This window comes from Dunckerocampus dactyliophorus, chromosome 15 (assembly GCF_027744805.1).
Source record: "Dunckerocampus dactyliophorus isolate RoL2022-P2 chromosome 15, RoL_Ddac_1.1, whole genome shotgun sequence".
NCBI lineage: Eukaryota > Metazoa > Chordata > Actinopteri > Syngnathiformes > Syngnathidae > Dunckerocampus > Dunckerocampus dactyliophorus.
In genome coordinates, this window is record NC_072833.1 from 18,465,400 (window position 1) to 18,479,067 (window position 13,668).

The 13,668-nt window shown below is 40.3% G+C and overlaps 1 protein-coding gene across 4 annotated transcripts in view; it reads right to left on the reverse strand.

The window, feature by feature from the left end:
• arap2 (ArfGAP with RhoGAP domain, ankyrin repeat and PH domain 2) overlaps positions 1-13,668 on the reverse strand; it is a 110,736-nt gene that overhangs the window by 41,117 nt on the left and 55,951 nt on the right. For 3 of the 4 annotated variants that reach the window (XM_054752963.1, XM_054752959.1, XM_054752961.1), the window contains exons 13-15: positions 12,711-12,893; positions 7,634-7,808; positions 6,203-6,271 (exon numbers count right to left, since the gene is read on the reverse strand). In XM_054752963.1, the coding sequence (XP_054608938.1) occupies positions 6,203-6,271; positions 7,634-7,808; positions 12,711-12,893 (427 nt within the window). The remainder of the gene's footprint in view (positions 1-6,202; positions 6,272-7,633; positions 7,809-12,710; positions 12,894-13,668) is intronic. The other variant, XM_054752962.1, reaches the window with a different exon arrangement.

Below are 13,668 nucleotides of genomic sequence, written 5' to 3' on the forward strand. Positions count from 1 at the left end.
TGGAAGCGGGCCTACTAGTGAATGGTTTCTAAGGTGAATGCCACAGCCCGAGTGTGGGAATGTTTTGGTTGTAAACAGAATGAACAAGGTGAGCGCATGAACACAGACGGCCGACCTCGACAGTTTTCCCAACTGGGAAAAAAACTACAGATGAAAGTACCGCAGGCAGCGGAGGCTCATCCCGACAGTCAACGCTTATTGAAGCGTTTGGTCAGCAAAGTAAATAGAAACAAAACAGTGCAAAATGGTGCACACAGTGTTTTCGCTATATGTTAAGCCTTCCTGTTAGGGAATAATACTAGGGATGTCCGATATTGGCTTTTTTGCCGATATCCGATGCGCCAATATTGTCCAACTCTCAATTTCCAATACCGATACCGATACAAATATCTCCTGTAATATAATCAATCAATCAATATGCCATATAATTAATTTAAACATTATCTAAAAAAAGTTTTCGATGCTATCGATTATCAACAATAATCTGTCAGACAATTATTGACCAGCAAACATTTTTATTGTGACAGGCCAACATGCACCCCTACTCGCTAAATATTGTGACCATGTCGGTCAGCACGGTTCTCTTCTACGTATGAGGTGCGTTAGGAAGCAAAATTATAGTCGCCACAGTACCATTATTAATGAAGCAAGACGCCCTCTTTATAATTATAATAATAGACTTCCACCGGTAAGTGTAAATAGAACCACAGCGTGATTAAGGGTGCAGACAAGTCAGAACATCTACGTGTTTTGATCCGACAAATCTTACGTAACTTTGACTAAATGTAGAATAACTACAGCTTCTGCTTGGACATGAACACGGCAGCTGTTCAACTCCGAAGGAAGAAAACATCCACATGTCACTCGCTGACGCTGATAGTGGGGACACCAAAGCAGGTTGGATTGCAAGGTTTAAAGTGCGCATAAAGCACCTACTGCAACGTTCCAATCCTGCCTCACGCAGTGCCATTTCCATATTACGTTTATTATCATTCATAGTAGCGATGCCATAGTTCACCGTCTGATTGGCTTCTGGCTGCTCTGTTGTGGCGAGACAGCTTTCTTCTAAATAAAAAATATTCACGTTTTGATCTCAGAAGATTAAAATTAGAACTCATGACACCCCTAATAATGACTGTCTCTCAGTCACATTTATTTTTTTTGTTCATTTTGCAGTCATTTAAATTCAACATTGAATTCAATTAGATCAAGGTGCAAGTATCCAAATAAATAAATAAATAAATAAAATGCCTTTCAATGTGTATTGTTTATTTTTCCCGCTTTCATCAGTCAGTTACTTGAGACTGCCAGAGCAACAGACCAGAGCAAGGACGCGTAGCAAAATACAACATGCATTTAAGGCAGTATAACATCCACAATTCTAGCATGGGTAATCCCGTTATGGCACATATCATAAATCCATTTAGTACTTTATGCAAACATCCAAGTTAGTACAATGTAAACAAGCCAGTGGCACGGTGCTGCATGTGCAGTAACAACAGTAACAAGCCTCCCTGTGTGTGTCTTCCAAACATCCCCCATGGGCCGCTAAAGCTGGACCCGCTTAAGATGGGACTGTCATGTCTGCAGGGGTGTCGGTGGAAGAGTCTGGCCTGCGCCGATTGGCTGCGTCCCCAGCGAAGGGAGGTGACATGACAGAGTGCTCAATTAGCCATCTGGTCGCCCATGGCAACCGGTGCAAAGCAGTGCCCCGCAAGCCGTGGACAGCGGGGCGATGAGACGCAAATCCACATAGAGCCACACATTATAAATGCTGCTATAATTGGCTACATGTGTAAGGCAGGTTGAGTCCTAATGATAACACGGAATAAAAGGCCAGGAGACAACATTGCACAGTGTAAAAGCATGCACACATTTGCTCCGCTGAGGACAAAAAAAACTTCACTGCCAAACACGACGCTCCAAGGACAATTTGAGTTAGTTTTTTTTAAGTACTGCACACACAATGGTGTAAATAGTGTTGTTATTATCCGTACAGAATGCATTTTTCATGTGTGTGGAGAATCACACATTGGTCGGAGCCCAGGAAGTAACATAAAAAAGTCACATCAACAGTGTGAAGCTTTACAATGCAAATGCATACTGAGCGCAGGAGCAGGCAGGCAGAAAAGGTTTCACCATAAAAATTATTTACACTTATGTTATCTTGCAGGAGAGCTTGGTGTGCACAAAAAAGTTTTGTGCCGCATTTAATTGCATCAAGGGGAGATGCCGCCTGCCACAAGTGTGGAAGAAAAAGGGTTCGTCCTTTTGGTAGCGAGGAGGACACGAGACAGGTGGCACTCTGCTGCAAATGCCCCACACCTGCAGCACTTTACAACCAATTAGAGACACTGGAACTGGCTCACACTCCAAGGACAGACTCCACTAAACCATAGGGGGAATTAGTTTTGTCTAACCATCAAAACACAAAGTAGTCTGTCAACAAAATGCCATCATATTGCGGTGATATTAATCATTTGATCTGACAATTATTGACCTAATATATGACGGTATTTGTTCCCAGGAAAAAAATTGTCATCTATACAAATATGTATACAGGCAAACAACAGGTGAGTGCCAGATGACTTCTCCCCAAGCAAGCTTCTCTTCCTGTCAACTCACGCACTCACCGGTGATGCCTATTCTAAAAAACAGTCTCAAAAGTTGGGCAAGTTAGCAGATCACAAGAGGAGGAGTTATGATGCTGATGCGATTAACCACAGACTCTCTCACAGTTGCCAGTGGTGTGGTCTCTAATTAGCGCCAGGTCCAAAAACATTGGCATTAACAGCTATGGCTGTAGAAAAGCTCCCCATGTTGTTTTTTTATTTAACATATATTTGAAGGCTGACTTATGCACCTGCACCACGACGTCAGCGTAACCGACGGCGGCTGAATCTTAAAACTCCAAAAAATTCAAACCTTGTCAACGGTAACGTGGACTGCAGAGCTATGTGGTTTCCTTGGTACAGTAATCCCTCGTTTATCACGGTTAATTGATTCTAGAACCGGCCGCAATAAATGAATTTGAAGTAAAGCTCCTTATTTATAAATCAAATATTTTCATAGTTGGAACAAACAGTAGAATACATGTTTATGACCTTCTACATACTGTTTTTAATATTATTAGAGCCCTTTAGACATGACATAACACCCCTACAGTACAGTCACCTTTACAGTCATATTACCCAATATAGTAGATATAATCAGAGAAAAAAAAACATTTAAGACATAGAAGACTCGTGCTCGTGTGTTTTTCAATAAATGTCTTCCGGACATGTGGGCGTTGGGCATTCAGAGTTGAGTTTTAGCTGGAGTACGGCCACATCAATAACCTGTGTTACTATTATTATGATGATGATAATTATTATTATTGCTATTATTGTGCCTGGTGTGAGACAATTGCACTCAAAATTTGACGTGATCTGTCCCATATTTATTTGTTTATTCATTCTTATTTATCCTTATTCTATTTCTTATTTTTCTTGTCTCTCATGTCTTGCCTTGGTTGTTTTATTTTATTTTGTGATTTAAATGATTAAGCTCATTATGACATTTTTGCAGAGCTGCTGGAATTGTCCTAAATGTTGGAAATCTGTCTATCCATCCATCCATCTAGTGACACCTAGTGGCCAGTGTAGACTACAGTTCTTCAACGTCCTTCAATAACTTGTACTGTACTTGTGGAGGTCATTTTTATGCTTGAAAATGCTTAATTTAGGTCAAGAATACATAAAATAGCTTAATATGTATATCTTTATTACTAACAATAGGCCTCAGTCAACCATGAAACAGCTGTCATTTATTAACAAATTAATTTTTGAAATGACACAGTGAGTATCAACACGATACAGTGAGTGCACGATGTTCGGATCGTAAAGCGGCGAGGAACAACTGCACATAATTTCAGGTATTTCCGTCTGTCTGAAACACCGAGAAGTCTACCATAACAAAAAAAAAACATCAAGTTACGGACCGTCCGAGTGAAAAAGTTTGCAAATATGAGCACCTATATAATTACTGTAGCCTCCTGATATACACACAAAGTCTGACGTTGTTTTTAAGGTTTATTGCCAACCTCACCAGCAACAGTTAAGTCAGTTCCAACACAGTCTTCAGGCAGCTCAGCTCACACGTCTCCTCCACTCCACAATAGCAACGACAACACTTATGTTATCCCCCAGTAACATTCACAGCGAGGCGCACTCCACCAGAATTCACAACATCAATGTTACAACACCCACATTACAAACACTAGTTTAGTAGCTATTGTTTACTACTAATTGCTAGGTATGTAAATCTCTTTGTGTTGGACGATTCGATTCCAATCTAGATACACATGAGATTAAAGTTACGATGCGATAAAAAAAAACGATATATTTTAAAAACAGAACGATTCGATACAGTGTACAAACCATACGATTCGATTTGATTGATTAAACAAAACACTGAAAAAATTGCAAATAACTACATCAAATTTGATGTAAAGGGAAATACATTTGGAAATATGGGCTGTTATTTTATTTTAAAAATAGAATAATAATAGAAATCCAACAGTTTTGCATATGTTGTTTGTTGCAAGCAGAGACTTATCTCACTTTGTTCGACGGTCCTTCAAAGGTTCTTTCACCTCATATTTGGTCCCAAATGCTGATACTATGTGGGAATGAATAAAGGCAAGATTTGAAGACCTTATTGAGTGCTAATGTGATTGGATTTAAGAACAACCTCAAGTTAATTCATGCTAGCAAACATAATCTTCTCTCTGCAAAACAAAGTCTGTGCTTATAATTTGATATTTTCCTGTCTTAGTTTCAAGCAATACCATTTTTGCCCAGTGTTTTTGAACACTGACCTTAACTGAGGGAAATGAGGCCTGCAGTTCTTTGGATGTTGTTGTGGGGTCTTTTGTGACCTCTTGGATGTGTCGTTGCTGCATTCTTGGGGTAATTTTGGTTGACCGGCCACTCCTGGGAAGGTTGCACTGTTCCATGTTTTCACCATTTGTGGATAATGGCTCTCACTGTAATTCACTGGAGCCCCAAAGCTTTAGAAATGGCTTTATAACCTTTTCCAGACTGATAGATCTCAATTACTCTCAGTTACGTTATATTTTAACAGGCTCGTTCACACAGGGCCATGTAGGTTTGGATTTTTTTTCCTCCCTTAATAATTTAAAGTTCCATTTAAAAACGGCATTTTCTGCACTGTCATTGACTAATATTTAAATGTGTTTGATGATCTGAAACAGATCAGTGTGACAAACATCCGAAAGAGGGAAACCCTTTTTTACACCACTGTATATCCATTCTCATCTTCAGTCGCGGTAAGCTACGGTGAATGCGCGACAATCCTTTCGTCGGAAGCCCATGCGCCCACGTTAAGTTTAAGAGATGGACAGTCAACTGGTTGCTAGTCTTGCGATACCCGGTGCATGTCTTTACAATCGATTAATCTAAGGATTTATAGTTGATTATTATTGATCAAGGAGGCTTCTACCGGTGCAACTATATCGCTCGCTTGGCCTCGGAGCTATGAATGTTACTTTGCAGTAACATAGTTCAGCCGACCAGCTTTATCTACCTCTACATGCTGCTACTCAGCCACTTGTGTGAAAGTCATGCATGTTATGCATGTTACACACACCATACTGTTGTTTACAATGAACTTATCAGTGCTGCTTACCACTATGATAACATTGGTTCTGGTGCTGCTGTGCTGTGCAATATGCTTAATAAATGACCATGTGATCAAAGAGAGCTGCATTTTCCTTTCCACGTTCCCATGCGTTATTAAAGTTAATATAATAATCAGATTCATTTTTGCAATCTAACAGCTGTTATTTCACAAACACATGGCTTGCTTTTGATTTGGTCTTAAAAAATATTTTTCCAAAAAGGTGTCTTGAAAAAGAGAGTTCATCTCATATTCAGGTCAATACAGTTGTCTAAATCATGTCGAAAAACAGCGGTAAAAGTTTTATGACCTGTTTTTTTAGCTCCAGTAGTGAAAAAAGTAGGCCCTGTATGCTTTAAATGTATCCAGATTCTTGAGGTGTACCCCGTGGGACTGAAATGTGCATACAAAAACAATAGAAGAAGCTATAAATACACTAAGAGACCCCCCAGTGGAAGCCTTTGACTATAAGGGATCGAGCCATCATTGAAGTCACCCTGAAGGTTTTCAAAATACAACGTACCTTTGCCTCTCTGGTTGCAGCTGGGATGTGGATATGAAAATGAACATGCTCCAACAACATCCCAAGGTGCTGTGGGGCGAGCAGGTGTAGGCGTGAGAACAAGGCCCGTGGAGGACGCTATAACAAAGTGGCATCCTAAAGGAGGGGCTACAAATGAGGCACAGTGTTGGGATGGGACGGCGCAATGTGGAAGACAGCTTTGTTTTGGGACAATATCCAAAGGAGGATTTTTTATTTTTGGTATCATACATTGGCTTAAAGTTACTCATCATAAAGCAGGAGGAGTCCGTTTCTGTCCCTGCAGTTACATTCTATACCACATAGGAATAATTACTGCGACTCTGACAGTTTCTACCTTTTCCAAGACCAAAAAGGACTACAGGACAACGGGTTTGTTTCCAAACTGTTAAAGGAAAGGTCAAAAGCACAAGTAGAAGTTGTAATGACAATCCTTCAAACAAATATACTGAGGATGGTGACATGCAGGTATTGAATTTTTCCCCAGCATCTTCCAGACGGAACAATGTGAGCACGGAAGAAGTTCAAAACCCTGCAAACTTGTAGGGCCAGGAGGCACAAAAAGACAAAAAACACCGTGGAGGGACTTTGTGTCAAGACTTTGAGACATACTGTATCCATTCCTTGTTTCTTTGGTTACTTTAAAGTACTTTATGGATGTGGGATCCAAGTTTGTTCTTACACTAATAGGATAAGGTGTTAATTGGAAGCAGGCAATAATTGGAGAGAGGCTGTTATTTCCAAAATTTTAAAAAGTTCAAAATGTAATTTATTAGCAAGCATATTGCACAATACGTCAACAACGGAACCAATGACGTAATAGCGATAACAAGCAAATTGCTCAGCCAGCATTAAATATTGACTTCTGTATTGACTACTGTAAGTGTGTGTTACACTTACAGTATGGTAAGTGTAACACACACGAGTTTCACACCAACAGCTGAGTAGCAAGAGTTAAAAGCGCATGCAGAGGTACATAAAGCTGCTTGAGGTGACCACTCATGACACTCATGAAATGCAGCTACTGTCTTCTTATGGAGTTAATAAAAAACTACACAACTGACAATGGGGGTTTTTTTAGCCGGCGCTGAAGCGTTTGTGGACAACGCACTTAGCACCTTTAAAAAACGATGAAGGTGATAGTAAGAGTGTGTGACGTACAGAGTTTGATTGTCATGTGAGATATTTATGGACCAAGTCGTGTGCAAACAACAAGCTGGTTTCCACTATATTGACCCTATGAAAATTGCTGTTGTATGTCATGGAGGGCCACAATGTACAAGTAATGATTATCACCATGGCAATCAGGTGACTCTACCTCCCATGCCAGCAATTACCTGCACAGACACAGCTCATACCTTATGATGGGTAAATAAAAAGGTAAAGGAAAATACAAGTGAGGGGTGTATTTACCCGACAGCTTGTTCTGATGCAGGAACTCCATCTGCAGCCTCTGGCCTGCATGCTGGGCCAGGAGGTACGGCGTGGAGCAAGTCGGGTGCCCAGTGGCGCACATAACATCTGCCCCACTGAACACCAGCTCCATGGTGTGCAGCACATCAGGCAGCAGCACGGCGGCACACAGCGCCTGGACGGACATGAAATGAGACGCAGAGAGTGGACTTTACTCCCTGGGGTAGATGCTGTTTTTTAAACCTCTTTAATAATGCATTTTAACTTAATATTCAGTCATTTTGACATGAATCACGCCGCCCTGTGGATGTGTGGTCACATGTCAGACTCACAAGCCTGTCACTTTTCGCCTCGTTGCATTATACCGTAAGCAAGAGACGTAAGTAAGAAAAATACACCTAAAAGAGGACAAAGCCTCTATAAAACGTCATCACAAGACCATATAAAAGTATAGAGTGGAGTTCTGCTTCCTGATCTCCAAAGAGAAGTTAAAATAAGATCAAACTTTAATACTTCCGGCGCGAGTCATTAAATCTCTAATCCCTTTTGGAGCAAAAAAAAAAAAAAAAGGTGGGGAGGTTGTAGTGACTATGAGCAGGACAAATGGGCCACATTAAACAGAGAAAGAAACGAGGCCTTTCAAAGGCAGAGCGGAGGTGTGGGATTACACGTGTGAATACAAGCTGAATAAAGCTCATTCTTTCGACTTTTATATTATATTATAAGTTTATGTCCAATTTATGCGTTGTGCCCCTTTAAAACGCACAGTGTTATCCCATTATCCACCTGTCAGTCAAATCAGCTAACCTCCTTGTTTTTAACACATTTTCTCCAAAAAGTAAGTACATCCCTCACATTGCAGCAAACATTTGAATATATCTTCTCAAGGGACAATAGTAGCAATGGAGTAGTCACTGTACAGCAGTACAGATTTAGTATCAGCACAGCTGGCAACACAAGGGAGAAGCAAGGTAATTGTGTTGTATAGTCAAGCATGGTGGTGGAAACGTCACAGTCCTGGGCAGCAAGAGTGCCGGGAAGTTGCGGTTCATTCAGGGAAACTCTAACACAAGTGAGTCTACCTCACAAAGCATGTCCAAATGATGTCCAAAGTGTCAATATTTAGTGTGAGCACCATTGTTATCTAACTGCCTTAATCCTGAACCACAGCTCCCCAGTGTTGGCAGCCCTCGTGCAGCCCCAGACCATGATGCGACCACCACCATGCTTGACTGAAGGAAAGACACAATTATCTTGCTACTCTCATGTGTTGCTAACTATTTAGACAATAATGGCTGTGCGGGGGCTCATTTTCAGTGCATACTAAATCTATACTGCTGTACACTGACTATATCCAAATTGACTTTCTATCGTAAAGTCCCTTGACAAGATAAACTCATCAAAATGCTTGGTGAAATGTGAGCAGTGTGCTAAGTTGGGTGATGCTGTATATCGTGATGAAAATAACCAAACCATTAAAAACACTGACCACATTGGAGGAATGGTTCCAAAATAGAAGCAAGACAAAGAAAAAAATGTTTTATTTCTCTTTGTAATTGTTTTTCTTCACTTTTCAGTCGACTTCACAAACAAAGCATTAGATTCCTTTCATGTCTTTCTTAGAAGTCTTCACCTGGGCTGTTCACTGAGGTGAGACAAAAGAAAACTCGTCAGTCTCCTCCATTGATGTGACATTGTGGACGCTGACCCACGACAAAGTGGATCGCGGAAGCGGAATCACAACGAGCAACCTTTTCCTTTTTATCCGACTCAGCCCAAGTAAAGAATCGTTATCGATCAGCGCGTACATGCAGCCCGAACAAAGAGCTTATTGATAAAACACCTGAAATAACAAGTAAGCATCCATGAATGGCCATTTTACAGTACATAAAAGTGTGTGCTGTTGCCGTGCACCACAGGGTCAGATTAAGACCCTCATGCTGCCCGGCCTTATTCTGGATCATCGCTGGAAAATGACCTTCTGTGTCATAGCAATTACCACTGCCGCTGGAGGAACTGTGTGTGTGTGTGTGCGCGTGTGTGATGATATAAGTGGGTCCTTTGACACCTCCTTCTCTAGGTCATGCGGCCTGCTGAGACTCCGCCGAGGTCGCTGGGATATGAGCTTCTAATGGGGACCGTGGGAATAGAAAACAGAGCGAATAAATGAGAAGCGGGATGCGGAGATTCCACAACAATTTTACCAGAGTAGCATGGACCTCCAGTGAATTTGGATCAGAAACACAGAAACCCACTTCCTATGTATATGCTTTACCATTAGGATCAATGCATTCCTGAATGACCTTTAAGAGGTCCATTAAGTAACCTCACTCAATTGTCTCTAATGACAAAATATGACAGCTTCCCTGTGGTAAAAATGTTATGTATTAATATTTTTACCACTTTAAATGATTCAGTCTGTTAAAAGTACTTTAGAAATGAAATATACATATTCAATATTTTAGATTTTGGGGGTTTTAACCCATAACTCCATGTTTACACACCACACACACTTGATACACACCATTACTCAACTTCAACAGAGAAACACAGTTATCATTTCAGGACCAAAGCACCTTTGCAGAAAACAGTAAAAGGTGAGAAATATTGCTGCATGCTTTGAATGGGAAGAAAATGCCTTTCCAATGACGTTCAATGGAACACTTTCGTCTTGAGGAACGAATGTGTCACTCCCTACGCTAACATGCACTAAAACAGTTGGATTCCTGAAATAGTTCAGTCTCTCCGTTTTTCACACTTCTACATGAGGTACCCATTTACATGCACTCTCTTTAATTCAATCGTTGGCCAAACGCTGCGTGTTTTTTTTATCTAAGTGGGCAGGGAAAGTGAATGGTATATGCCAATAGCTGTCATTAGTATGAATGCAGCGGTATGCATTGCATTGTGTCCACGTGCATGCCAGTCCAGGCTGGCGAAATGCCCTCCCTGCAACATACTGTCCCATTTCTCACAGTGTGCATATTTCAAGTGACGGACAGTCTGCTTAAAAACAGGCGAAAAGGTGAGGCATTCAACGAGGAAGCGGAGACCTTGGCCACAATAGATGCAATGGCTGCATCCCGCTTCTGCTCCCCCTTGTGCAAATCAGTGAAGGTGTCTGCGATCAGCGGAGGCAACTCCAGACGTGGCCGAATGTAGATTTATGATTTTTCTGTATATTTTAATTCAATTTATTTCAACTTGGTGTTAAAATACGGCTGTTTCATACGTTTCTACCCACCAGGTATGTCCTCAGGTGTCATGTCACTTATTACTGGCTTCTTCTACAACATTCTGCCACTTATTAAACAAGTAGGTTTTCATTTTATCCATATACAGTCCTTTAAAATATTTATAGTTCTAGTGTTTCTCCTTGGTGGTGAAAACATGTCCCATCCTTCTGGCTGCCGAGCCGCACAGTAACAGAATAGTTAGCATGTTGGCCTCACAGTCAGAAGATCAAGGGTTTGAATCTCCGCCTGGACTTTGCATGCTCTCCCCGTGCGTGCGTGGGTTTTCTCCGGGTACGCCGGCTGCTTCCCACATCCCAAACACATGCATGTTAGGCTAATTCGAGACTCTAAATAAGTGTGAGTGTGAATGGATGTTTTTGTGCCTGTGATTGGCTGGCGACCAATCCAAAGTCAACTGGGATAGGCTCCAACTTATCTGTGACCCTAATGAGGACAACTGCTACAGAAAATGGATGGATGAACTTTTTTCAGATTTTGTAGCTTAAAATGTTCTCCTTGTTGGTGTAAAAATGATCCTCCACGGTAACTAGCGTATCCGTAGAGAGCCCGCGCTGATGATCGATTGATGAAAATGCTTTGGTTAATTTAGATGACAATTCTAAAATTATTTAAAGGTGACTATCCACTGGTAATTTCAACCCATATTCTTTCAACACAGCCATAATGGCTTGAAAATCCCAAAATAAATGGCAAAAAATGGCCCGAGGATCTCTTAAGGGTTAAATCGAGTACACTCAGAAATTATCCATTCACTACACAATGTTATGTTAGTTTTACTTTTGTATTACTATTTTTCTCATTCTCTTGTTTAGCTAGAGCATTACTTATCAAGTGCTAGTCTAGTTTTACTCCCGTATTTTATTTATTAATTTTTAAATTAATAAATAAAATAAAATTATGAATTAAATGATTTATTTACTCTACTTACTATTTACCGGTATTTCTTTTCTCATGGATTTATCATATCATATTTATCATATTATTATCATCTAATTAGTTTTCATCTATTTATTTATATTACTGAACAAACTATCCAAAAGTGCAAACCACTCCACTGTCAAATTCCTTTATCCTTTTTATTCACAATTTTACACTTTACACTTTAAACACAAGAAGTGAATAGTAATTGCTGAAAGACGGACGAGGGATAGAACAAAATAAGCTCTGCTTCTTCCTACTCTCCTTCGGACATGTTGAACTGTGCAAGTGTAAACATGTGATGTACTGCTATGTAAATTGCTTTGCATGTTTGAAATAAACTTAACTATTACCAGATGGGTGCAGTACAGTTATTCTTGCCCCACTTCTCGACAAAGAACTGTTATAAAAAAAAAAGTTTTGCATAACACCATAAAACAAAATCCCTCTGGAGAGGTAATCATTTTTAGAGATTAAGGCAAGCATGCAATCCTACACAAATCACTTCAAAACCTATTTATTTTTACTCTAAAGTGACACTTTAAACAGTCATCTGCTATAAGAGTTGACCCCTGGGTGCATAAAAGCTTGCTGTAGTCTTTGTAGTCCGTAACAAATGTTCCCAACGGAGCAGGCATCACACAGAGCGGTAAATAGATATGACACACAACGGAGGAAAGATGTCCAATTAAATCAGCTTTACTACCAATGCGTATGCTGGAATTACATCTTTTTTGTTTCTTACATGCATTGCTTGTGATTTCTAAACGTGCACTACGATCTTTAGGTTTGTTTTGAAGCTGTTTGTGGGAGGTTGATCCTGTCCAAAGCTGTCGAGTCCACTATAGGAATTATCATCTATTTTCCCCCAAACAATTTACTTCTTTACTTGAAAGTTGTACCTTGTTGAGCTGCTCCGAGTCATGAAGACCATCCAGGACCCGGCGGTACTTCCTCTCCCGGTACTTCCGGCGGGCAAAGGTGGCACGCTGCTCGGCTGAAGCCCGGCTGTGGAGCTCTTCCTCCAGCGGCAGGTTAGCCGCCCAGAAGCTGTTGGCCTTCTGGTTCCCCACTTCCAAGAAGAGCTGAGGAGGATGGTAGACCACTAAAAAAATTTGAATTTAACTTGAATTTAAATGGATTTAAAGGAGTTCTTTTGTACTTTTTTTTTTAAGTAGGACTGCAAATTAGTCCTCAAACCAGGGGTAGGGAACCTATGGCTCGGGAGCCAGATGTGGCTCTTTAGATGACTGCATCTGGCTCTCAGACATTTCTTAACACCATAAAATGAGTTTTATTTCAATTTGTTTTCCTGACATTTTAAAGTAAAACATGACAGAAATCAGTGTTAAAAATAACATTTAAAATATGCATTCTAATGCATTTTAATCCATTTGATTTTGTAGCGCAATGCCAGCTGTCCTTCCCATTTTCCAGTGTCAGACACCAAAACTTGATTATTGGGGTCGTCCCTCCTTTAATCCTTCAGCTAGCTAATTGTGCAGAGACAACCCTTTTGACGAAAAATGGAAAGAAAGATACGGAGTAGCGCGCAAAACCATGCAGCAGCAGAAGTTGCATTAATGGTAAAAAGTAATGTATTTATTATTGGTTAGCTTCAATATAACATTTTTATAAAAAGAATAAATTCAGAGACTTATTAAATTCTAAAATTGTTGGTCTTCCTTAAATATACACACATTTGGTTGTATTCGGTGTTGAAACATGATATGGCTCTCACGGAAATACATTTTTAAATATGTGGCTTTCATGGCTCTCTTTGCCAAAAAGGTTCCCGACCCCTGCCTCAAACGAACACTGGCAATCATTATTTGGAACAGTCTTTGAATACTTTTTTTC